Below are 26,786 nucleotides of genomic sequence, written 5' to 3' on the forward strand. Positions count from 1 at the left end.
TAGAAAAGACATACATTTTCAGTATTTGTATTTCCTAAGTTTCAAGAAGCCTTAACCAGTGGTCCAGTGCTTGAGGGATAAACCAGTCTACAGATTTTGTGAGATATGAGGGGAAACTCAGATAGTATCTGCAGGGAGTACCTTAGTTGCAGATATAAGGAACAGTCATAGGGCTATGTCCTTTCACCTTCGTAAATTAGATTAGTATAAATCATGCGAGTGAATTAAAAAACCACCCTGTGTTTGTTAAATTTTGTGTCTGCATATGGGAACCAAATTTAAGTTAATTTTTGTATCCTGTAGTTAAGCAAGTCAGCTTGCTACTTTTTCCCTAGATAAACTGATTGTAATGGAGGTGAAGAGGTCATGACTTTTAAAGCTTTTACCTGTTACCACTTTTTAATTCTACTTCTTACACCTTTTTCAGAGCTTTGGTTTGTGGCAGAAACATGTTACAGGACAAAAATTCATTCCTGTTAAACACACTAGGTCTACCAAAAAAGCTTACAACTATCTAAGTAAGGTTGCTACATCATTACTGTTTGGGGAAGGAGCCTTCTTTCAGCTCTTTAGTACATGGATTACCCTGGTGTGTGCCTGGGGTAGTTATTTTTCAGAGAGGATGAGGTTAGAAGCATCTCTCAGAGGCAAAAAATCAGTCCTCCAGGAAGAGGGTTGTCTATCTAGTTATGAACTGTTTGAAATCAGATATGACTGTCACTCTTTGGATTTGCTGTTAGAGGGAAGTTTGATGTGTTGCTCCTGTATTCTTTCAAAAAAAAGACATCTAAAGAAGAAGGTTTGCAGATAAGCACAAAGTGAAACAGAACAAAGCTATCGCTTGTGATGGTGTTTCTGTCTCCTTGGCCAAACAAGAAAGATAATGTTCTGCAATTTTTGCGGATAGTTTCAGAGCCCAATCAGAATGGGTAAGTTGCAAAATAAACTGCCAAGCAGTCTCAGTCAACTCTAAAGACACACGGTAGAAAAATGCAAACTGTGGGGCTAACAGGGTAAGGCTATTGGCTATTATAATCTTTTTTCACTACCACCCGTTAAAGACTACAAAGTTGAGGGATAGGCAAGTCTTTCAAGGAAAGATGCATTTTCTCTTATGGTGACAACTGATGCATAGGCTCTATTCAGCTGTATTCGCTTTTTCCTCAGAATGCAAGTCTTTCCACAAGACTGTTTAATGAATGAAACTGGTTTCATCAAGTCCCGTACAGCATAGGACAGCAGTAGGCAGGCACAGAATTACTTTACTCAGTTGCATGGTATTTGGTACTACTGTCAATCTTATATTGAGGTAGGAATCCTTGTGGTCGGTCCTGTTTAGCAAGGTTCATTATTTGTTCAGTGACAAGGCCCTAAACTGAGCTAGTTAATTAAGAAAAATCTTCTAAATGAGTTTAAAGAAATTAAATGGAAATTACTCTTTGATGTGCACTCGAAGAGCAGGAAACCCAAGACACAGTTGGAAAATGTGAGTGCTAGCACACAGACTGTACCCTTTCATATGTGTCATTACCTAAGAACCAAATAAGCTTTCCTAAGCTTGCATACATCAGGTAATAACTAAGGAAAATGCTGTTCGCATTAGAAGTAAGCAGTCACTAGACCTGTCAAGTGCGTTACACAAAGCAACATACCCAGGTGTGACTTACTCCTGCAAAGGCTGTGGGGCTCTATTATGTCTCACCAGGAGAACTCCAGGCTTTTGACATGTTACCTGGAAGTTCTGGTCTTAGGATTAACATCCCAGCTGTGCAGACTTACCTGGCTCAGCTGGAATTTGTCAAAAGTATGTAGGGATTACTGAGTCTGTTACAAATAAAAAGGGAAACAAAAGATTGTGAGTTTAATTCATATTCAAGTACAATTCACTTCTCACCTTTGGAAGTAAAACTAAAGTGCTGCTTTTACCTTCCCATCCAGCTCTGTTAAGTGAACCAGACTATTACTACTGCAGCATTTATGTCATGTTAAAATGGCTTATACATAGCTAGCTAGAAGAAAAATGGAAGCACATAGGAGCTGTTTGTCTTTTAATTAGAGATATTAGCTGTTTTAAAGTAGTCAAGTGTTCAAGTTTAATGCATAAATGAATATCTCTAGTAAGTGTAATCATTTTTTCATCTTGTATAATACCACAGGTCAGTAGACCAACTAAACTTGTAGTCTATATATATCTGCCACTGACTTTACACTGTTTTATTCCACCTTCAGAATTAATACTTGTTTAATATTTGCTTTTACAATGCATTCCAGAATGCCTCACTGTCCATCTTTTAAAATGTTTGTCATGAAGAAAATGAGAGTAGGAAATATTTTCTCTTGGTTTATGTATTTATCACATTAGCTACTGTACACACTTTTGCTTTGTAGATATAATTGGTAGTTCATCAGCAAAATCATCGTCACATTCAATGTCATAAAGGCCATGAACTCTTCACTGCTGAGCAACCCTCCCAAAGTGTACTGTGAGGATAATCAAGCTTAGGTTCAATTTCGTAAAAGCACAGAAAGAAGTTCTTTCACTACCATCTGGATTGCTGCTTTAATGACTTTCTTAAATGAAATTTAGGAACCAAGCCAGTTTAATTAGGTAATGTTTATTTTACATAGAACAATCTCCAAAGAATATTTAAAAAAACAATCTAAATACTGATTTTATTGCATTTATTTTCTTACAAAAAAGACAAACAGGCACAATTTACTTATTCAAATACTTCAAACTGAACAACAACTGTTCACTATTTAGATTTCCCCAATGCCACTCCAAAGGCTGTGAAAGTAGAAAATGTCATTTTACACGAGGCAGTAGTGCATTTAGTAGGAATGAATCACAAAATATATTTTTGTACAGTGAGACATTACTGTCACTTTATAATTACCTATAAAAATTTTTGAATTGCACAATAAGTTTGTTTTACAGTTGACAACTGCCAGAAAATAGGCTTAGTATGTAACTAAATATTTGCCCAAACTATCCTTTAGAAACAAATTAGGATTTCTTTTGGTAAATACTTAAAGTCTAATAAGAACTATATTATTTATCTGAGGTCATTTAAAAATGTTTTAATAGGAAGAGGTTTATATATTCAACTAAATTAAATTCTGCCTACCTTAAAATCCGTACAACCACAATAGCTGAGTGTCCTAAACAATATTTTGATTTGAAAGTACCAATACTAATGAAATCTGGAACTGTTTAAATTAATCTATTTCCTATTTTTCTGCTTCATTATCAATGCTGAAAAGGCACTGTGTACATTCCTCTGAACATTTGGTGTTTTAGGGTTTTCTTAAAGTTAAAAAGCGTCCAATGACAAACTTCAAACAAATGTTTAAAAGGAAAAAAAATACTGAATAGGCTTCCCACTGATGGATGCGGTCCATGGTATCTGGAGACACTCATTTTCCATAGAACTTCTTATTCAACAAGAATATGAGCAAATTCACATTCACTTTAGCTTTATCAAACATTTTCATTACAGCCACACCTTCATACTGCATCTGAAGCAAATCCTGTAATCAGAAATCAAATCATTAGTCTCTGAATCCGTACCTTACAGCAACAAGATGGGGTCATTTTCATCATGTGATAACCATCTCAAACTCCAGGTCCTTCACAAATTAAACAATTATAAGGAACTATTGGATAGGTGTAGAAAACATTACGTGTCCTCTAGATCCCAAATTGTAGAGTGTCAGTAACAGCAAACCAGAAGTAATACTGTTTTCTGTGTATTTTCGTTTTCCCTTGGTATTTTCTGCTGGTCACTGAAGTAATGTGGCATTTGGTTTCACGAAGTTGCCCTAATATAAACATTAACCCAACTCCGTGCCCAGCATCCTACAGAAGTTATATGGTTATTCCCCACATGATCTGCTGCTCTGTGCTGATTGAATAGTTCATGAATACATATTAAAAAAATCTGCAATAGTTTATATTTAGATATATTATTAATAATTTATTAGAGGAAATGCAACTGTGACTATATAGCAAAGTAACAGTAATTTACCTGGAAATGGAGCTGCACTTTTTCCATCTCAACCCCCAGAAATTTTGCTTTGATTTCAAAGTCGCCCACTTCTTCCCCAGGTGTGATATCAAACATCACATTCTTAAACCTGGAAACAAAAAGAAGAGTAAGTCATTATGTATGCTGTGCAGTTTTATATAGTCCAGAGACAGTTTTGGGGAAAAAGCCTGCAGAACACAAAAGAACTTTGACCTTAAGCAGTATAAGTGGTGTCAAATGAACCACTCCATCCCTACTGCCATGTCTTCTTGGAGACTTTCTGGTGTACATATAGTATGGAATACAGAGCTCTCACATCTTTTATATTGGAGAAAAAAAGGGCTGTGGAAAGTTCAGAGAACAAAGATTACCAAGCGTCCACAGCATAGGAACAGGGCAGCCAGATTTTCATTCTGTCACACCTGAGTGTCTCCTTGCAGGTGTGTACACATTCTTCTCTGTTTTCAGTTTGTCTCATGTGGCTTCCTCTGCCTGATGAGCCCACTTGGAAAAAATGCAACCTGGAAAACTTTTTTCCATGCAGAAGACGGTTGGAAGGGTGCAGAGGATGCAGGATTTTCACTACAGTGGCCTCAAAATGGATGGATACAAAAGGGATGTTAAACCACCACATGCATTCACCTTGCCATAGTGAGGAAGTGCAGAAAACCAGGTATTTACTCAGTTATATGAAAGTGATTTGTCAGTAAATGAAAAAAATAACTGCTACCACTGCTTAACAAGTCAGTCATTAGCAGTGACTGTGCTGCTGGACTTGTACTGGTTCCATCTAAGCTAATGCCAAAGTAGGCTTATTCAAATATTTTCTCAAGGTAATCACATAGCAAGGTACAAGGAAAAGAAAAATGAAGTGTGACAATTAGGCTTTATCATTCCTCTGAATGTAAAAGTGAGGTAATTTTAGGTGTGGCACAGGAAATTTCGAAGATTTCTTTTAACAAAAGCCAGGCCTCTTAGGAAGCTGTTGATTAGAAAAAGCTCTGAGTTGTTTTATACCACACTTACTGGTTGGTTTGAAGATCTTCAATTTCTAGGATGACTCCTTTTTCATGCAGTCTTGCAGCTGTGTACTTTAATGAGGCCTGCTTCAGCTTTTTGCTTCCTTTCACCTCCTCTTTTCCATCTAGTTTAATTGACCTCCGTGAATTTCTGGGAAGAGAACAAGAAAAATGGCTCTTGATTTATCTGCCAGGTCTTTTATACTTCAACTACTCTTCTAGCCATACTTAGCTTTCCTTCACTCTTTGCCTTTTTAAACTCCTATTAATGAACAGAATTAACATTCAAAACAAATCTAAGAGTTGGAGGGATTTTTAGCACACAGTGAAGAGCCTAAACATTTTGGCAATGATTTTGAATTAACATTTTTTAGCACTTGTTTAAACTCTATTGTTAAATTCAACCCTGATCCAAAAGAGTCCACGATCATCACTTTAGAATAGCAATTTGTAAGCATACAGTGGCACAGGTGTTAGATAACATTGGCCATTAGGGTTCATTTTTGAATCAATGAGGTATGCACTGAGAAAGCCCCTGTTCACATCAGTAAAATGTTTTAATTTTGACACTTCAGTAGCATTGGCAGGGGGGGTTTGCTCTTGAGTAACCATATCATACCTGAAATGTAAAATTTTTAAGCGTTTATTTCCCCCTTTTAATTTCTAAAGACAAAACCCAATCCTTTTAATTAAGGAAGAAAATCAATAATGACTTCCCAAAGCTGCATGACTTCAAAGCATGCCAATGGATCTGCAAAGTAGCACCAATTAGCTATACTGAAAACACTTATACATCTTAGCCCTCTTTCTGTAAGGCAGCTTTAAATAAATGCAAGACTTTACTTTCTAGGTTTTGACTCAGGTCAAAGTGACAACTCCCATGGACTTTTTAATCCATGGATTTTCAATCTGTTGGAATCAAACTACAGGTTAATACCTGCTCTCCCTCCTGATAAAACACACTGAAATATTAAAAGGCAAAAAGACTCAACTCACTTTCTCGTTAAGTTGTCTAAACAAGTTTTTATATAGGTATTGTAGTAATTAATTTGTTCTTCATAAAATTCTGTCTTGGAGTTAAGTGCATTCAAAGTCTGCTGGAGTTTCACCAATTCAGCTTTTCGATGATGTCTGTATCTTCTTTGATTCCGGATATCCTAAATACATTTATTAATGTAATTGGTTTATGAACATGATTTTATAAAAAGTGTCAGCTTATTACCATTCAAATCTGCAATTACACAACCTGACTAATTACTGGGAGAAAGCGTGAACTGTCATGTTAGTTCTCACAAGCACGGTACCAGTAGCTAGTACTTCAGTTTAGGTGACTACGTAAGACAACAATCACGTTGCTACTCATGTATACAAGTGGTGGTATCTTGAACTCTGCTATGGTCTCTAGGGCATGACAGACACAAAAGTCATAAGGAAGAGTTCATCTTCATGCTATAAATGGAAGCCTTCTCACAGCTGGTTTCTGGTGAGGAGCATAAGAAATGAGAGCTTGGGCTTCTACTAGGTAAGAACTAGCTACTGCTGAACTAGAGCTTGGGTTGAAGGTAATGGTTGAGTTGAGGTAGTTGAGAGTAAAACAAAAGCAATTTCCAGTCCTACGGTTCATCCCAATCTTCAGATTGCCTTAACGGCTCAAAACAAAGCATCTGGGTTTACAGATAAGAGATAAAAAGAATAGGGCACTGAATACACATGTGGCATGGTTTTGTCTCAGGTAGAAGCAGATGCAGACACCTGAATCGAGCAGGTCTTTAAAAAGGCACTTCAGAGTAGGTGTAACATGACATACTTAATTATATTAGAGACTTAGCTCACACGAGTAATTTACTCATTTATATATGCAAATATATTCACAACTTTAAAAACACATATTTATAATACGTAAATCACTCATGTGAGCTATGAGTAATTTACTCATGAGTAATTAAAGATAAACCAATACACTAAAATTCTTATAGCCAGTGTTGGGTGTGGATTTGGAACAGGATTTACCAATTTGTACACAACAAGGCCCGGTGCTTTATCAACCCCAGGATGGGCACCGCATTGGCCCACTATTCTCCTTGTGTCCTGCCCAACCACTGCAGATCAATGTTAATACAAACCAGAGAATGTTTTAGGTTTTTTAAGTCTTTTTAAAACTTACCAAGACTACATTAATTATTAATTGAAACACTTATGCGTAAGTCTGATTCCTTTTAAAATATAAAAAGCTATATTGAAACACATTGTACTGGAAAAGTTGAAACAGCATCAGTATAAAATCTGGATAACAAAGTCTACGGTTGTATGTTACTCAGTTCAGGTAGTTATGCGTGAGAGTACTGTCTTTCACTTATTTTGTCAGCAAACAAAGATGATTTGTTTCTTATGTGGATACTTCAAGTGATTTAGAGTAGCATTCTCTGGAAAACATATACTGTACCTCTGTAGCTGGAATGGATTTATATTAGATGCCTAAAAACCATCAGTATACAGGGAAGCATGTCCCATTTACCTTAGCGATCTCATTTATAATTTCCTGGTACTTAGTTGCTGAAGACACTAGTCCTGCTTGTTCCAATGTCCTGAGATTTCTCTGAATTTTCCTTTTCTTTTGTTCTACTGGTAGCTGCCCATCTTCAAAAATAGACTGACTGTGCTTAATTTTCTCTGGAGTTTTGGAATCTAAGATGGCACGTTTTTCTACAAGTTTCAAGTGCTCAGTTTCCTGGGTAAAAAAATAAATAAATCCAGAAAAGTTATTTTCTAGCTTATGATAACAGTTAAGTATTCAGGTACATTGAATTCTCAAAGGACATTATCAATAATCAAGGTGCAGGCTTTACTTATATCCTCTTACCACATGGTCTGAAAGTGCTCCATTTGCTATGCCTTTTGATAGACCTTAAGTAACTAATCACAACACCTAGACATATATTTCAATTAATCAAAACGTGTCTAAAATCAGCGAGATAACTCAATGACTTCACTTAGTTGTGGCAAGACTCTCCAGATCTCACAGGTGTCACCTACATATGCACACACTGAGGTAAGCTAAAATATGCACATTATTGAGATGTAGCTTTGTGTGTCGGTATCTACAGGGAAGTCTTCAACTGGGAGCCTTTCCCACTCAGTTCCCACACCAAGTATAGCAGTAGTTCCCCAGGCAGATGTTTGCTTGTACTGCTTAAGCAAATAAACTATGTGTCAGGGAGCTTGAGTTAAGACACTGAAGTTCATGAGAAAAAAAGAAATCTATCAGGAAGATTCACCTCAGGCTATTTGACTGTATTATAACATAGGAGAGAAAAGACCCTGTTTACAAAAAAATGTAAAGAAAAAAAAATATTATTCTAGCTGTGCTAGTTGACGGCAAGACTTAATTTTTCGTTTCCTCTGAAACTGTTACCTATTATACAGTAAATGAAAATTTCCAGGTCTCACATTTTGAAGGCTCTAGATCTGAATAGTGCAAAACCAGCAACAAAGATTTTACTGTTATAAAGCGGTGGCGAAAGCTGACAGAGATCTATTAAGGCTTTCAAATAGCTATAATAGAATATGTACTTTCTTCCCTATTCAGACACAGTATAGCACTTACCTGTTGTGCAGTGGCTGGTGTTTCTAATATTTCTAAGAGTGTATCCCCTGGCTGTGTTCGTATCACATCCACAATAAGTCTTTTGGTCCTTTTAAAAAGGATATACGGATATTACAAAACAGTTGTCACTGGATCACTTGTGCGTTTCATTTCTTCAACAGTAAAACTAGCAAGCTCCCCCTTTATTATGGATACTTGGTAAAGTTTATGTTTCCTAGCTTTTTATTTTTCAGAGCTTCCCTTAATAATGTTGAATGTCTGGCTTCTACACAGGCCTGAATAAAGAAATACATGCATACTTTTCCCCCTTTTGTTTTAGAAAACAGTTAACCAACTAGCACAGTAAAACAGTTACCATTAACATAATAAAAATCCAGGCAAGAACTTACATATGGATTTTAATTATCATCATGACAAAACAGCAGATAGGAATGTAAACTTTGCAAAGTCTGAGCAATGCATGGCTCCATTAAGGGTCACGTTTACTGAATAAAGTGGAAATGCACTCAAAACTGCTGAACTTCTGAAGGAATTTTACACCTGACTCAGTGCATTTATGCACACCACTTAAGGGCAGATATTTCTCTAGTGGCAACAGAAAAGGGGCATCTCCTTGCTAAAAAAGGGAAGCTGCTACACCCTGATATGTAAACCAGTTCTTTTTTTGGTAAGAATTTATCTCGTTCCTGCTGCCTCTTCATCCATAATACTTCCAAGAGCATCCTGGTACAGAATTCTGTTAATTTAGAGAACATGGTTACAAATGAGATATAGCTCATTATTCTTAAAAATGAAAAGAAACTTGAAGATGCGGCTTAAGTTTCCCAGGAAAATGTCTAAAAACGATCAGGGCTTCTGTGGTGAAACCTCATGACTCGGTTTAAAATGATAGTTTACCTATGTGAAGTTGGGGGTTTTGTTGGTGTTTTCAGAACTAGAACTTATCATAAAAATGCAATGAAAAGGGACAAAAGATTTACTCATATACAGGCAACATTATCCAAAACCACCAAGTATTTGGGTATGATCCAAGCTTCCACAGAAGGGGCAGCAAGGCAGGAATGGCTGACAGCACAGGCAGATCTGAAGCACTGCTCCTTCCATGTTAGAAGGCAACCTGCTAAACCTCCTGGGAACTAGTTTGCTCACCCAGAGCTGCTGTTAACTGCACTGAGCAGTTCTAGCACATTCAACGGCTTCTGAAGGACTACTGTTAAATGTATTTTTCCTTCACAAACTCTTGTAATCCCCTCCAGTTTGCCAGGAAATAAAACAGAACAAAACAAAACTAGAAAGGTTCCCTAAAGTTGGTTCACTTGGGCTATGTCAACACATTGCTGGCTTTCTCCGCCTGACACAACCTTCGTCAGTCTTTGGTGGTCACCACCACTGTCTACATTAACGTACGTGGGACAGCGTTATTGTTTCATGCAGTGGCTTAGAAACAGGTGCTGATATGACTGATAAGACACAAGGCTTATTTCCTGTTCCTCTCACCACGTACCACACGTACTCGTCTCTGCTGTTTTTCATAAACACCCCACTTGGGGCTGGACGCTTTCCCCTTCACCTGCAACTCGGCATGTGGCACCTGTGCACTCAAACCATGCGGACCAGGCACCTTACATAGAGTCCTCTAGGTAGTGGTACCAGCAGATACTAGAATTCTTCACAAAAGCCCTAACAAAACCATTTAAATAGCAAGTATATAAATATTTCTATAGAAGAGGCATGCCACTTACAGAGAAAGAAGGAACATTCAGTGAATCAGCTGCAACATGAATTTTAGCCAGGTGCCTAACATTTCGCAGTTGCAGTGAAAGACTTCTCTGCAGCTAAGGTAGGAAAGCTAAGCATCTCTATTTACACATCTCTTGTGTAAAAGGTAGCAATGAGTATTTTTAATTGCAGCAATATTTAAAGTTAACATAAGTTGTTAATTATTCTTCTGTCAGATTATTTACTAAATTTCCTAAAAATGTGAGAAATACTACTTGAAAGCACTTATGCAATAGAGAAGTTAAATTCTTTTGTTAATTCTCATGCTATTGTTTCAACATATTTCCACACAGTGTAGAGGACTAAAGACACTTCTGTTAGCCTTGAATTTGCATATTTTTAGGGATTCCATTAAGGAGTAGCATTTTACTCCTACACAGAGGAAAAAAGATAGGAAGCACAATTTTTTTTTTTTAAGGGACAGCAACCGGCATACCCTCATTACAAAACCAGCTTGGGAACAGCTCTAGAGCCTTGGTCTCTGGGATACCAAGTGACTAACACAGTTTTGATTTGACATTGTCATTGCAGTCCCTTTACTTTAGATCTCAAACTACATTTGATAACAAGTTACAGAAAAACATCAGTGTTTTCTTGTTTAAGATTCAGATCAAATATGCACAATTACAGTGGAAAAACTCCTCTTCACTTTAGGATAAATAGTAAGAGTTTTCTTGACTTAAAATCAGATTTTTTTTTCCAGACTTTAAATGGGCATTTATGGCTTTTATAGAAATTGCACCACTTACTACAGACATTACAGCTAAGAACTTTCTTCAGAAGTAAAATTTACCTAATAAATACAGTTTACTGATTTTTGATTTGGAAAAAAATATACTAACAAATTAGAGTTTAATTACAGCCTGTATCCACACTCCTAGTGCTTGCAAAGGTGTAAAATCCTTATGCTGTATTTCTTTTTAAAGCGAACTTCTAATCTTCATGCTTGTGGGGTAAAATAAGCATAGTCATAGAGGAGGGCAGCATCCCGTTCTCCCCCTTGTTCAGGAAGCACCCTGGATCTTAAATAAGCCAATCGTTATTCTGGACAGCTTGAAATAAATTCAGAAGAGAGGTGCCAATAATTTGATACTATGTGCTTTTATAAAAATATTTTCAGTTATAAAGTAGCCTATATCCCAGGGTATCCCAGTAGCCATTTCTTAATTTGCTCACCAAATAGAATAAACATAATTTTCTTTCCCTGGATAAAAGCTTGCACTCTTCCTGCTGAAGTGACAGTTGCATCCTGTTCAAATGCCTGATGGCAGTACGTCAGGGAAGTGTTTTCCTTTGAGGGGGAGGAGAGGACAGTATGATACTGTCCATCTCTTACAAGGCTAGACAGCTTTTTATCTCTGCTTTCCCAAGGCTGTGGTGTTCTAAAGCAGAATGCTCTTACAGCTTCATGGAAGAGCACTTAGTAGGTTAGATAATGATCCAGCCATGGTCCAAAACACAAGTGGCAGTATGTTTATCTTTCTGTAAACTTTCTGTAAGCAGTGACAGTTCCTCTGACTTGTGCAAAAGTTTGTGTGGGACTGAACACAAACTGGCTTTTGAAAACTGAGTGCGCTCAGTACCTCAAAAAATGCACTTAGGCAGGGCAGCAGGGTGGAGGCAACTCCTTTTTAAAAAAACCCACAAAAACAAAAAGCATCACCAAAATACAGGTTTTTGAGCAAAACTTACTTTATCATCAGGCTTTTGAGATCCTGATCTTCACCTTCTCGTAGCTCATATTTGCTTGTTAGAGACAGTGAAATCTCTGTTTTTGCAAGTTGATTCAGTGTGCTTTCCCTGTTGGCATCATTGGGATCAACAGCTCCTTCCCCTGTAAGAAAACATCTTTTACTTCAAGTTTGCCAGCTTTCCCGTGATTCAATGCATGAAGTGAACAAAAACCTAGATAAATCACCATAAAACAGAAATACTAAGTTTATTAAATAGCACACCCATTCCTACCATTTAGAAGCAGTGTTTTTTGGACATCGAACAATCAAAACCATAAACCAGCTATTTATAAGCCCATTCAGAATATTTTGGAAATGCCACCAATTCTTCCTTCTCAAGCTACTGATGTGAAAGAGACTCACGTGTCTTCTTCTCAAAGAAGAATACAAACAATTTAACATCCTTTGTCCTAACATGCAGTGATAGTGAAAAATGAAAGAGTAGCAGCTGTGTTAAAAGGCTATTCACTTGGAAGCTGGTATTATCCATGACATCCCAGCTACTTTCTAAACAGTTCACATCTTGCTATAATTAAGGCAAACTAAGTATCAGTCGCATTTATTCCTCATAACTTACTAATAAATTTACATAATTTTTAAAACGTCATTTTTATTTGGATAATTAAGTGTCAAAATAAAAAATGGCTGTTTTAAGAATTCTCTGTGCACTTTCTTGTAAGTTTATAGACAACACTAGCAAATCTTACCATCAGGTTATTAAAAAATCACTTGTTTTCTATCTGCAATTTGAGCATAACTGGATCATTCTACTTGAAACATTATTAATATTTGGGTTTTGGAATCACATCATTAATTATTAGAATGAATATTGCAGTTAGAAGAAGGTTCAACTATAAGGAGCGATGTTACAAAAAGTGTTCAGAAAAGAATTCTATAATAAATGAGGAAGCTGTCACTATGAGAGACGCTAGAGTATTTAAATCAAGCCTCCATTTAATTCTGCCCCTAGAGTGAAATTAACCGTAAAGACGAAGACCAGCATACCAAGGAAAGACTCTACATCAGGAACAGGTCCCAGCCCTTCCAGCAATTCATTCAGCAGGTCATTTGGCTCAGTGGCAATGGCATCCTGGTGTTCCAATAGTAGCTATAAACAAATGTAAATGAAGTCATCTTCCAAATAACCCAAAACATTCCCAATGTCTTTGTACTTGTAAATAAATCTGGAGACTAAATGCTTAAAAACACAGAGCTAGTGTGATCAGGATTATGGAGGACCCAACCAGGGAAGCATGCTCAGTTCTGGATTATGAGTTTAGAATTTTTCTTGCTGTAAGAGAGCTTGCCGTGCTTCTCTGGCAATCGTCTCTGGAATGCTAAACATCATAGCTGAGCAGAAGTTTAAAGATTTGCCTTTAGGACTAACAAAGTATCACAGAGTAAAGGATGATAGTCCCAAGGAGAGCATTTCAGTGCTGCATCCTGAACTAAGCACACAAAGGAATGAAGACAGGATTGGTCACCCACAGAAAGATACCTATTTTCTGTATATCAATTCCAGTAGCTTACAATAGCATCAGTAATACAAAATATAGTCATTTCTGAAAGGTAGGTGAGAAACCAGCTTAATAAAGAGCATGAACAGGGCAGTAACATTTTCCTGAAAGCAAACTCCTGTTATCTGTGAGAAAAGTAACCTTATGCTGAGCTAGCTAAAGCCAGCAGCATTAGTGACCACTAGATTCAACAGTCCACTCCCCTAGAAGCAATACTCCTTACTTGGAGGACTGATGAAAAGACACAGCGTCACCAAGCTTCACTGACATTTAGCTACAGCAAAGCATTCGCAGTAGGCAAAAATTCCAGTATTTTAAGTATTTTAAACACTGCAAGTTATAGTCAGTCAAAAGTTACTGGTTACTAGAAACTGTACTGCCTATGAGTGGAAAAGAAAGGCATTTCAGACATACAAGACAGAGGTGAGCATAAGCCCGTAACCATTAACTTGTTTTAAACAAGTTTCTCTCTTACGTGCAGCTGCTGCCCCATGCTGTGAAAACCGCTGAGAAACACTATGTGTACTGATTAAAACTCCACCATGCTTGATGCTATACAAGCACAGAATGAAAGACATTGTCAGGACAAATTCTTTGGGTGAAGACAAGAAATACATGGGGAAGCACCAAACCCAATGAATGCAACCGATCCCTCATTCCAGTTACATCCTACAGAAGTGTGCAATGAAAATTAAGCTTAGGCAAGCGCCATGGGAGATGATGACAGGGCAGATCTGAGAACTTTTTCTGAAGCTGAGCTACACATGACAGACAAAATGTTTATGCATCTCCTGTTATTCAAACTAATTTTTTTAGAGCTGTATGACCGGAATGGAAAGTTTAATTTACACTTGTAGGGAAGGTGCAGTGGGAGAAGACAACTCAGATGAAGGCTCAGGCTCTCAAGAGTAGGTTTTGTGGAAGAGTTGGCATGGGACAAGGAGGATCATCGGGTAAATGTACTGCACGTAGATAATGTACAGTCTTCAGACCTAATTGATTGCTTTCTCTAGGCAGGCAAGTGCACATAGTTGTGTTATCAAAAAACACCATCTCCTTGACCTCCTTTATTTGGCAATTTACTTTCAATAAATTAATTTATATTTTGTAGAGTATTTTATCAGCTAATATAAAATTTCATAGTAATACTTTGTCACATTAGGATCAAATAACATATTAGACATGCAACAGACCCACTAAAAGGAATATTGGACCAAGACTAGTGTTTAAATGTAACCACTGATTATAAACATGCAGGCATAGGTCTATGACTTAAAAAATTAAAAGAAAGAACAGGCATAAAGACAATCCAGCAAATATGTTTTTAGCAGACTAGGCTATTAGTTTTCACTTGAATAAAACTAACTTGTAATGCTGTGTACTGGGAGTTGAGTATTCTACCTGTTCCATAGTGTGTCTGACAATATTTGTGTGAGGTTCTTTGTGGGGTTTGTGGGCTTTTTGGGGCGGGGGGTGTTGGTGTTTTTTGGGGCTTTTTTCTTTGGGGGGGTGGGGGGTGCGGGGCAGGCAGGGGACAGTTTCCAAGCCAGGAAACAGATAGTAATATCCCAGCTTTAGGAGGACCATGTGGTAAGCATTTAACTTACACCCTAATGAGTCATGCTACAGACTGCAGTTAATCTGTTCTTTACCCACAAGAACTGGCAGGATGCCACAGCTTCAGTCCTAAATCAGACGTTTGCATCTGCTTCCAACAAAACATATGACAGAATGCCAGAGTCATGAAATACACTGAATTTTCCTCTGTTCCCAGAGTCAAAGGAGCTGCTTCAAATTGGTGTCACTTTCTTAGCCAAGACAGGAAAGTATTTCTAAGTATAAATAAGTTAACAATGTCACACTAGATTAGAACAAAAAAAATTCCTCCCTCCTATCAGCAAATGTTATATTCTAATTGTTATTCAAGATGATGATTTTACATGGAAGCAATCTTCTAGGAAAAATGCAATCTAGTACTCAATTCCAGACCATTTCAGAGATGAACTGAAGAAGTTATTTCAGAAGGAAGAACGAATACCAAGTCTTCCCCAGAGACTGTTGCAAGCGTTTCACAATCTATACACTTTAGTCTGTTGGCTAGTGTGTTTTCATTGACTTACTGAATGGGTATTGATAATTTCTTCAATGGAGATATATATGACAGGTTTGCTAAGGGTCACCATGTCAGAGTATTCATCGATATTGAATTTCTCCTCTGGTTCAGGAACATCACATGCTGCTTGAAAGAAATTCCTAAAAGAAAATGAGAAAGATTTCAATAATTGCCCCCTATAAACTCACTTTAGTTAGCCTGTATAAAATAATCACAATCAAGTTTTTGACATACATTATATTTCTCTTATAATCTGCAATCTACACTTAGTGTTTGAAGGAACCTTTTGGAGGCAATGCATTTACACATCAATACAAATGACAAAGCGTTCCATCTTTTCTAGACAGCTGGTGGAAGAATGTTTTAAAGGTAAATTTTTCTTCTCCTTATTTCAACAAGGAGTGATAACTTGGTAAATTTTAAACACTTAGAGAAGTCTGTATTTAATGCTTTAGAAGTTACAAAAGAATTTCCACTTAAAGACCCTCTGATTTTATGAAGGCACTTTGTACTACAAAGTGTGCTGAGAAGAAGTTATTTGAAATAGCTGCACAAAATTAGCACTTGGCCTACAAATGTTTAAATCGTGGTTACTCAGAAATTGAGCTGCTCGAAATGACAGAATGTGGTATTGTTTATAAATGCAAAAATCTTGAGAGGAAAAAATGCGAAGTATGGTCCAAGTGTTACTTCAACATGACGAGGATGTACACGGAGAGCTGAGACCTGCTTCCCAAGACAACCATGGGTGTCTCTCCAAGCTACCGACAGCTTCCGGGATGTGCACAGACAACCAAGAAACAGCAAGGTCATCCTGTCAGAGGACCACTTTGTTTCCAAAGTGAGAGGACCTGAAATGGAGCAGCTAGGAGAAACAGGGTTTTAGATGAGGCCTACAAGGATGCTGCAGGAGCTGTCCTGCCTTCACTGTGCCAGCCCTGCACTATTGAGGAGGATGCACGTTTCAGGCCCAGAGCACCTTTAAAGTTGGTATTAGAAAAAAGAAAGAAAAGGGCTGTGATTCCTCAGTTTGCAGAGGAAAAGCTGAGGGATATGATCAAGTTGTACAAAATCACAGTGGTGTTGCAGGAGATGGGTGCAGAATTCATTCATCAAATCCCACAATGATGGGACAAGGGGATATGCAATGAAACTAGAAGGAAAATATTAATTTCAAATAAATGAAAGGAAACACTGTTTTAACCAACAGGTAGCAAACTTCTGAATATTGCTACAGGAGGAGGTTGTGAAGGCAGATGATCTCAAAGGTTTAAGAAGGGTTTGGACAAATTCCTGCTCAAGTTCATAAATGCACAGTTAAAGATATAGGCAGGGCTGGTAGCTTTTAACATAGCTAATATTGCTTTGTTTAGTTAAAATACAGAGAGCAGTCACCCAGAGACTCAGTTTTATATAAAGCTAGCTTAAAGCTAGCTTCCTTTTGTCGTGATCAAAGGGCCAACCAGAGTAGACTCTCTCTCTCTCTCATTAGTGTTTGTTATTCTTGCTAGAACACTTTCTACCCTACTGTTTCTTCATGTTTGTCATGCCCTTAAATACTTCAATAAACAGAATGGCTAAGTTTAAGTATATTTGTGTTCATGGCTGATCTCTCAAGGAAAGCCATTATATGAACAGTGCATTTACTTTCATGAAGGGCAGATGCTAAAGATAGAAGGTTTGAAAGTGAGTTTGTTGCAAGACTCAACACTTCAAGATAATAATAGCAATCACCCAAAAAGATGGACAATAATCCCAAAGAACTTGTGTCCCAGAGTGTAGCAAAACACACAATTTCCTATGACTGTGCAAGACGAAAGAATAAAATCTGTGTGGAATCTCTCAAAGATGAAAGAATAAAAACAAAACCCACAACTTTTTCCTGACCAATAAGTTTTTTCCTCAGACAAAACATTCAGCTGTCCTCCTGACCCAGAGAACACATTATTTCTGCTGGGTAATGAATCACCTCACACTGCTCTCACAATCTGTACTTGCAGTAAGGAAGCCTTACTGCAACCAAGCCAGCAGACATGATCAGTTCTCAAAGTAATGCTCAAGCTGAAATACAAGCCGTTACTCCCTGCTTCAAGTTCCTCACCAGTGAGGATTTCTTTATGGCAGATAACTCAACATTTTTAACTTTGAGCAGGGAATTCCTATAAATGAGGAGTCCACCTGCCTTACTCATCCTAGAGGAGAGCTCTTACTGTGTAGGTATTTGCGAGGGCTTTACATACCTGAACTTCTGGTATGTCTGTGAGAGGTAAGTGTTCATAGATGATAGATGTTCGCTTTCTCCTTCAAAGAGTTTGTTAGAAGCAGCGTGCTGAAGGACTTTTGCCACACAACCTAGGTTCCTCCTCTGGTCAGGGTGTATCTGGCCCCCAGCTGTCATATCAATTATATCAAAACCATCAGGAGCAACAATGGCAGGGTTCATGTAGCGATAGTACAGGAGGTTGCCAACAATCTAAAAGAAAAAATTAAGAGATCGTCCCTTTGCATACAGTAATTACATTTTACAAAACATGATCAATCATTTATACTTCTGAATTAGACAATAGGAACCGGTGGTAGAAGAAGCCCTAAGACATACGTGTTGCTTATGTGGCTAACTGAAAGAGCCTGTGGTCTTTTATAAGATGTGCCTCTTAACACCTCTGTGAACATGAGTTATGGACTTTTACAACGACATTTCAATTTTGTTCTGGCTTTAGGTCAGCTAATGCATGGCATCGAGTTGAACACAAAGGCAAATACAATTATTCTTTCTTCTAGATTTTGCAAGGTTCAGCTCCAGAGGCTCATTCTCTGAAGTGCTACAGATATCTGTCAGCATTTACTGCATTCATTGACAAGGGACCCACTGTTTCTCATAAGGACTGCATGCAGCCCTAAAAGACTAGAGAACAGATTTTCCAAACTGCAATTTCTGTAAAGATGTTACAGTAACTTGTATTATGCAGCTGGTGGCTTCAAATCATTCCTGATCTCAGAAACAGGCAGGACTTCTTTCTGCAATTTGCCTCACCTTATGCGTAGTCACCTGCAGAACTTCCAACTTACACATTTAAAGGCTTTCACTTGGGTGCCTTGTGCTCCGTTTTCTACTTTTTTTTTTTTTTTCCCCCAGAAGTTGAGCAATGCTTTAATCTGTATTGCTGGAGTGAAGGACAGAAGTACCCCATAAATGCTGCTTGCAAGGATTTCCAATGCATTGTTAAAACACACAAAAGCAGAATTAGTTTTTCAGCTGAGGAGTTTGAAGTCCTCTAGGCACCAGGGTATATATAGAGATTTTTTTTTTTTAAACACTGAACAGTATCTTTTTGAAGCCTAATAGGGAAGTCCTATTGAAATGAATACCTTGTAATTTAAGAACCATTTCATTAAACACTAATGAAAGCATGTTTACTGAAGTGCAAATAGTTCTAATTTGAGAGAGTTGTCAGTCTGTCAGCTGGCTAGAAGGCTCCTGGGGCAATTCCTCTAAGACCTCTGAATAAGCACCATGGCTGTGATAGGTTAGTGATGGCCAGTGTGCCGGTACCATGCATATCACTCACACTTTACTTTTCAATCCGTACAAATGCCATTCCTACAACTTTTACAAGCATCTTAAATAGGTGTAATGTAATGATTTACTTGCAATTCTTTTTTAGAGCCCTTCCTTGTTGTATTTAAATTACAATATTAATGCAATTTTTAAAATAAGTTATTTTTTAATATGTTAACAACTTAAGGTGTGTGGGAGGTAAAATAAGACCACAGTGTTCTCCATGAAAGAATTGCTGGTGGTAAGGACCACAGTACAAAACCAAAACCCAAGATGATTCAGATAAACTCCAACTTTCTCAGAACAGTTACTATCCGAAACAGGTTGGGCACTGTCTTCCATAAGAATTGCTGAGCACCCAGATTAAGACAGCTAGGTTGTGGCAACAGAGTTCCCTTCTCCTCCCCCCTTCCACCACTCCTTTGCAACCCAAGAAGTGCCAAATTCCTTCAGTAAATGCTGGTGTTTCAGTTCCTTAGAATGCTTAGTGTCAATAAAAATCCACTTTGGCATGAAAAGAACAAGCTGCTGCAGTTTGCTCTCAGAAGTCTACCTTTAATAGTTCATCTTCTGTTGCATCTGGGAATTTCTCGTGGAGTGAGCTCTTCAGAACTTTGGCTATATATCTCATTCCATAACTACACGTAGAACAGATAAAAAGGAAGAATATTGGAAAGACTTAGATGAAACATAAAACAATCATTCTAGTCAGCCAAGTTATTGGCTTTTTCCCCAGCCACTTAAAACACAAAACGAGACAATAAAAACGGAAAATACAAAAAATTTCAAGTACAGGGAGACATTCAGGTGTCTGCTAAAGCAGGATAGGAGAAGTGGAGAAACCACTCCCTCTGCTGGGGAAGTCATTCGGGAGGCACGTATCACAAGCCATGTAACTTGAAACGATCTCCATTGCTGAGTTTCAAGTGAAGATTCACTGTGCATATGAACTGCAGCTTAGAGAGTCCTAAATTGGCACTTACGGCATCATATTGAGAGAAGAGAATATGGATGTGAGAACTTTGTCAGTTACTGCTCGCAAACTCTGAATTGATGATTCCAGTTTACTGACCACTTCTGTGTGTGTTAATGCTTGTTCTGTGGTTACATCATATGGCAATTTGCTGCAAAGCAAACAGATATTAAACCAGGCTAAATGTATTTGAGAGTAAAATATTTTTTTTTCTTCATAAGGGCTATCAGTGAACAGAAAAAAGTCAAACAAATACAGTTGAAGTTGGCTAATAACAAAAGTCTCAGACGCATTACCTTCCTTTTTTTAGAGGGGGGCAGTTTGTTTAGGTGGGGGTGCACACGCCATCATGTACCTTCCCTTAATTACAAAAAGGGAATCCGAATTTAAGGCATGCATCTCCACATTCCAGTCCCAGCATAGTTCCTCAAAAGCCTGGGACACTACTAGCATGCTGTTATAAAACAGGGAAAAAGGCTGTAAGTTCTTCCATGGCAGTCTGCTACATTTGTAAAGATTAAGTAATTGACTTTTAAAACACATGACCAGGAAAGCGATGCCTTTGTTGTTCAGAACAGGTTAAAATACCTGTTTTTCAAGCACCTCTGCCCAAAAACTCTCATTGTGCTGCAGGAAGGTGGGGAAGGGGTGCATGGCCACAAGTACAATTTGTCAGGGAAGGAAAGGGAGAGGAGAACTGGAAGGATTCCTCAAGTATTTAAATGCTACAGTATTGTCCAGCTTCCTCACTTACCTGGCCTCACCAGTCTGCATTTCTAGCTGGTTTACCCATGACTTGTACACATCCACAGGACTAGTGTTGATTATGAGAGACTTGTCCTCCATGATCTCCTTCACCACTGGGGCCAGGAGCTGGCGCAGAGTGTTCTGTCCACGAGCACCTCTATTGAAGCTGACGACCATCTTGATGACAGTGGGGTTTCCAGTGACGATATCCTGTATCTGGTCTACCTTAGAGCTGTATCAAGAATAGAATAGTTCTCAGATCTGACTTATGTATGCAGTTATCCATGTTTTCAAAACCCATCCTATTTCTGAGTTGAAACATATTTATATAGTCTATTCCTTAGGCTTTCATACAAAACAAGACTATAGAAACTACTACCTGAATTCTATACGTATTATAATAACGTCCCTGGAACATAACGTAGTTAGTGGCAGCTAAGATATACCTGATTCAGGCCCAAATACCTGTTCTGCAAATACCTATGAAGGGCATAAAATAAGATTTTATTGTTCCAGGAGAAGCCACCACTCTCCACTTACAGAGCATACATTCACATAGAGAAAGAAAAGACTTTCTCCACCCTTAAATACTCAAACACAAAAGCAAGAAACCCTAGTGTCTATTTTTTTCAAGCAATTTTTTCATACAAAAATATTGTCCACCATAGAAAGATTTTTTCCTGAACTGGAAATAGCTTGAGTTAACAAATAAGTTACCCTGAAAACAAATTTCCCTAGTAGCAAAAATATGTATACAATTTTAAAGATTAGCCATCAAAATCTTTTAGGTATGAAGTATTCATTGAACTGTCTGCAACAGAAATTAACCGTGCACATACTTTATTTCCTCTTCTAGAGCAGTTTTGAAGAGTTTGAGAAGCAGATACTCTTCTCGTTGATTGGAGGCATAGTTGTATAGTGTGAAGATGACCGTATCCATAAATTTCGTTGATTTGTTTTGTGGCATCTGGAAAATCAGCTTTGCCAAATACGTGGGATTAGTCTACAAAACAAACAAATGACTTAAATACTATTGTCCATAAAAAACTACCCCCACTTGGGGGGCAGCTCTCTCTCCATTTCCATTAACACCAAAAGTATTTATGTTGATTCCTGTATATGTCACTTTTCCACTGGCTTTACTTTTTTTGAAATCCTAATGCATAAGAAACACTGAATACTGCACAATTAAATCGCTGTGAATAGTACCAGTAGGGATTTTATTTGTAGTCTCTAAACAGTACCTCTGTGCACGAGGTCTATGTATCCGATGACAATGACAATTTACCAAATGACAATGGCTATCTACCAAGATGACATTGCATACTACATGTCCTCTTAAGTATTAGAGGGCATCTGCCCTGGGAAGATCTAAAATTCTTCTGAGGTGAGATAAAAATAGCACAAGAACAGATGCATTCTATTCTGTCAGCTGCATAGCAGACAGCTTCCTTTCCACCACATATAATGCACAGCAATAGTGATAGTAATTTACAGGGACTAAAAGATACGTGGAGGATATATTTCTCTTTTGCTTCAGTATGGACTGAAGTTATTCTCAAGAGAAAAACAGCTATATTTCTTGCACAGTTTAAGGACAGCAAGGATTTTCTCAGTTACAGGAAATATTAGAAATTGGTCCTAGTAGTCTGCATACTACTTCAGAAATCTTTTCATAATCGCTACTACAATCGCTAAAAGAAAACAAGCAATATATTTCTAGTTTTTCTTTAGCAGTTTGCTGACATGTTAATTTTTACATTAAGATTTACCTGTAAAAGGTAGAATAAATGTTGATAAGCCTCCAGTTTTTTTCTTCTTTCTTTACTCAAACCTTTGATACCCTGTTTGTCAACCATAACCATCTCTTCCAGCTGACTTTTGCTCTTTTTGTTAAGTTTCTTACTGTGCAGTACCACATCCTGCAGACAGATGATCAAAAGTCTAGATTATATATTCACAAAAAAGGCAAATTGGAAAAATTAATATTTTCCCAACCATGTTAAATGCGATATTCCTCCAAGGGCCTTTATTAACAATTTTGTATATTTTGCTGCTCTATTCACTAACCAGTCATTTGAACATCTTTATCTTGTCACCAGTATGGCTTGCTGACAATGACCATCTGGGAAACCTGATCTCATGTACAGACCCATTCATCATTTAGTTAACAATGAAAAAGCTTTCAAGTATGATCAGAAGTCTACTCCATTCTACCACAGAAAAGATGCTTAAAACCTGCCAAGCAATTACTGTTGTCCACAAGTAGCAAAACGAAGAGTGACATTCAGTAGCAAACTGACATACCACTCAGGACAGCAGAACAACCTCTACCACAAGGTATTTTGACAAGAATGACTTAAGGCACGCGAAGAAAGTGCTTAATTTATGAAGAGTATTTTAACTAATTGAGGGTGACCAAGCACTGTCACAGGTTGCTCGGAGAGGTTGTGGAGTCTCCGTCCTTGGAGGTACTCAAAAGTTGGCTGGACATGGTCCTGGGCAACCTGCTCTGGCTGGCCCTGCTTGAGCAGGGGGGGTTGGACCAGATGACCTCTAGAGGTCCCTTCCAAGCTCAACTGTGCTGTGATTGTGCAATCCTGAGCTCCTTCAACACACAGAAGTGCTCGGTGCGTGCTACCAAGGGAGCCTGAACAGAGCATGCTGACCTGAAGAGTGATTCTGTTTTTCACCAGCAGTCCAATCTTTATATCCATTATGTTCAAGTCCTTCTCCAGCTGTTGATTGGATCGAATTTTTGTAACCACTTCTTCCCTTAACCTTGTTACTTCTAGTTCTTCTTGAAAGTCTAAGTCACTTTGGTCCAAGAGGTAGGCAAATTTGCGCAGGACAGTCAAGGGTGGATTTTCAGCACCAACTATAGTTGAAGTAAATAGGCTTGTTAGTTGACATATACTGAACATCCCTAAAACCCTCAGGAAACCGATCACTGTGCAGAAAATTTTGGAACTGCAGAGAGAAGTTTATGCCAGTTAGAGCAATATTTTTGTCATACTGTGTAAGTACAGCTATCCAAAATGCTTTCAGCTGTAAAACAATTGGTGTACAAACACTTGCACCTGCTTTTGAAGAATAGGAGACTGAGAAATCCCAGGTGAAATTTTGAAAAAAAGATGTCTGAACACAGCAACACACTTCTCCCAAAATATATATCATTCAACTGTTACCACTTACTTAGTGTTCTGTAGTCCTCCCTGGCTTTGTTTGCTCTGAGAAATGCTTGTATCTTCACAATTTTGTCATTCTGGAAGGGACCAAGATTAGGTAAAGAATCTAGTTATGACACATTTCTGCTCAGAAACACACTGCAGAACCTGCACCCTTTTTCCTGAGATTCCCAAAACTGCCTGTGCAGTCATATTACCCTATTTTAATGTTTCATGTTCAAAATGGAGAAAAAGGACTTACATGATCCTTGAAGTATTGCAGCCGTTTCCTGTAAGCTCTCTTTGCTAGCCACATTTTGACCCATGACTGAATCTGAAAATTAAATAAAAACTGAGCAGACACTGCACAAACTGTTTTGTGTGTGTGTTTTAAACTCGCTTCTGACAGTCCTCTTCTGCAGGCATGCTGTTCTCACATGCTCAGGGCCATAGATGACTGTACCATTGGGCTTCTACAGTCCAGTGACCAGATTACTAGGCTTCAACTGAAATAGCAAGTTGAGTTCAAGGCTCTACTACCCATGTGTAGCATTATCTTTGGAAGTAATTTCTACCTTCAAGTCTCAGCTCTCAGTTGTAAACCAGTCTCATTCAAGACAGGAGATCAATATCCCATCTGCGATCTACAGTCTACTCATGACATAGTAACCCATTAGCATCCCAGAAAATTGAATACTTTTCAGACAGACAGATTTGACAGCTTTTAATGAAATGATAACGCACTGTCAGCTTAAATATTTTCTAGTTTAGTATTATGGAAAGGGAAGCATAAGAAAATCTCTATTATGACCCACTCAAGTTCAGCAAAGCTTGCTAGCTGTCAAACACAGAGCTTTCAAGAAGCAATTTACTTAAGCTGTCAGTTAAACAACTTTCAACACTATGCAAATTTCTGGAGCAGAAGTCCCTGCAGTTTGTGTTCCTAGTCTCTGATTCCCAGGTGGTGGAGGACCAAGCCAAGGGATAAAGCATACTCAGGCCCCAAAACACAGTGAGATCTTACCTTAACAATAGCAGCAACATTGCCTTGAAGCACCTTTAATCTGTCAACATAGCTTTTCCTTTGTTTGAATCCTTTCCAGAAAGCCTATTTTTAAAAGGCAGGAGACCATTATTACTAATAAGAAACTAATATTTATTAACATCTACATATATACACTAAAATCATTATCAGCGTTGTAAAGAAAAACTGCCGTTGTGGTAAAAAGATAACTAGGGTGTAAATAAGCTTGCCTCCGTATTTTTAAGGTGCCGTGATACATTTCATGTTAATGTTGGCCAATCTCAGCACACTTTGTTGTCCAATGCCATTTCCTTCCCTCCCCTGAAGCCATCCTTACTCTTATCACCAGTACACCCACATCCTTTAACCTCCCAGTCACTGGCTTCACCCCGCACAGGGAAGACTCTACCTGCTTTTGCCCATTACATCAAAAAGTTGTCCCTTACTTAGCTGGACCCTCATTGTTCTTGGTCTGGCCTCCCTTCCCAGGTTTCTGGTCTTCCAGTGTCACTCAGGATCATCTTGTACCACAGATAACATCGCCTCAATTCCCCACTTGGCTCTCCCTTTGCTAGCTCAGAACCAAACTCTTGGCATGGAACCCAATAGTAGGGATAACACAGATACTTTCACCACTTTACCATACTTTGCTTTTCATCTCTATCCAGCCAGTGACACCAGCCTTGTCCTCTACTTGTTGTTTTTTCACACGTCATTTCTATTATGCCCATAGAAAACATAGAACAACTTTATTTACCTACATTTCTCCATATTTTTGAACCTGTTCATAGACCCTGAATTCAAAGGACAGTACAGTCCTTTACTGGGTTCAGACACTGTGCCAGAAAATGAAAAGGCAATCCCAATAACAGCTGCTAGTGGTAAAGGTATTTATCATCGTGAATTGTTAAATTAAGTTACTATAGATTAAAAAACCCAGTGGTACATTTTTCTGTAATTTTGGGGGACAGGGGTTGATTGATTGTTTTTCAAGACTGAAATAAATTTCGTCTAAGAGGAGGTGGCTATTTCACCATTTAAAACCAGCGTGCATGCATTTGTCAGTGTTCACACCCTCAGCAGAATGTTTCCTTTATACTCCTTTTGGAGTTCAGCAAACTGAAGACATCCAAGAAATACTGCCAAAGCCTGAGAACATCAGTGCAGCTGCCGCTCCCTACCCAGCTATGACTTCATGGAGCAGAGGCAAACCACTTCCAAGTGGGGATAGTCTAGAAAGGAATGTATTTAAGTCATGCTTTGCCAAGGAATTTTTGCTTCAATACTCAACAAATGTCTTCTGATCTTGTACAGTGCATAGTTAGGTGTACCACGCAAAACCTAAGCACCTCAGAATAAAGCCAGGGCTATGTCTTTCTGAGCTTGTCCCACTGAAGTAACTTAGACTGCAGGTGGGTATGATCCATTCTTTTAAAACTGGATATTTGCTATTTAAAAACACAATTACTCCAACGAGGACAAGAACATATTCGCAGATGTAAAAGTTTGAACTGCTGCTAATG

The 26,786-nt window shown here is 38.1% G+C and overlaps 1 protein-coding gene across 1 annotated transcript in view; it reads right to left on the reverse strand.

The window, feature by feature from the left end:
* Positions 1-3,406: 3,406 nt before the first annotated feature.
* Positions 3,407-26,786, reverse strand: part of IQGAP2 (IQ motif containing GTPase activating protein 2) — a 107,094-nt gene continuing 83,714 nt past the window's right edge. Inside the window, exons 17-35 of the mRNA XM_059833487.1 lie at positions 25,264-25,347; positions 24,502-24,573; positions 24,268-24,337; positions 23,742-23,950; positions 22,845-22,994; positions 21,912-22,075; positions 21,080-21,304; positions 20,336-20,476; positions 19,906-19,990; positions 18,034-18,266; positions 15,801-15,933; positions 13,169-13,271; positions 12,123-12,264; positions 8,652-8,739; positions 7,563-7,775; positions 6,044-6,204; positions 5,055-5,198; positions 4,029-4,137; positions 3,407-3,531 (exon numbers count right to left, since the gene is read on the reverse strand). Of these exons, the coding sequence (XP_059689470.1) occupies positions 3,418-3,531; positions 4,029-4,137; positions 5,055-5,198; positions 6,044-6,204; positions 7,563-7,775; positions 8,652-8,739; positions 12,123-12,264; positions 13,169-13,271; positions 15,801-15,933; positions 18,034-18,266; positions 19,906-19,990; positions 20,336-20,476; positions 21,080-21,304; positions 21,912-22,075; positions 22,845-22,994; positions 23,742-23,950; positions 24,268-24,337; positions 24,502-24,573; positions 25,264-25,347 (2,640 nt within the window). The 3' untranslated portion in view covers positions 3,407-3,417. The remainder of the gene's footprint in view (positions 3,532-4,028; positions 4,138-5,054; positions 5,199-6,043; positions 6,205-7,562; positions 7,776-8,651; positions 8,740-12,122; positions 12,265-13,168; positions 13,272-15,800; positions 15,934-18,033; positions 18,267-19,905; positions 19,991-20,335; positions 20,477-21,079; positions 21,305-21,911; positions 22,076-22,844; positions 22,995-23,741; positions 23,951-24,267; positions 24,338-24,501; positions 24,574-25,263; positions 25,348-26,786) is intronic.

Source organism: Gavia stellata, chromosome Z (assembly GCF_030936135.1).
Source record: "Gavia stellata isolate bGavSte3 chromosome Z, bGavSte3.hap2, whole genome shotgun sequence".
Lineage (NCBI taxonomy): Eukaryota > Metazoa > Chordata > Aves > Gaviiformes > Gaviidae > Gavia > Gavia stellata.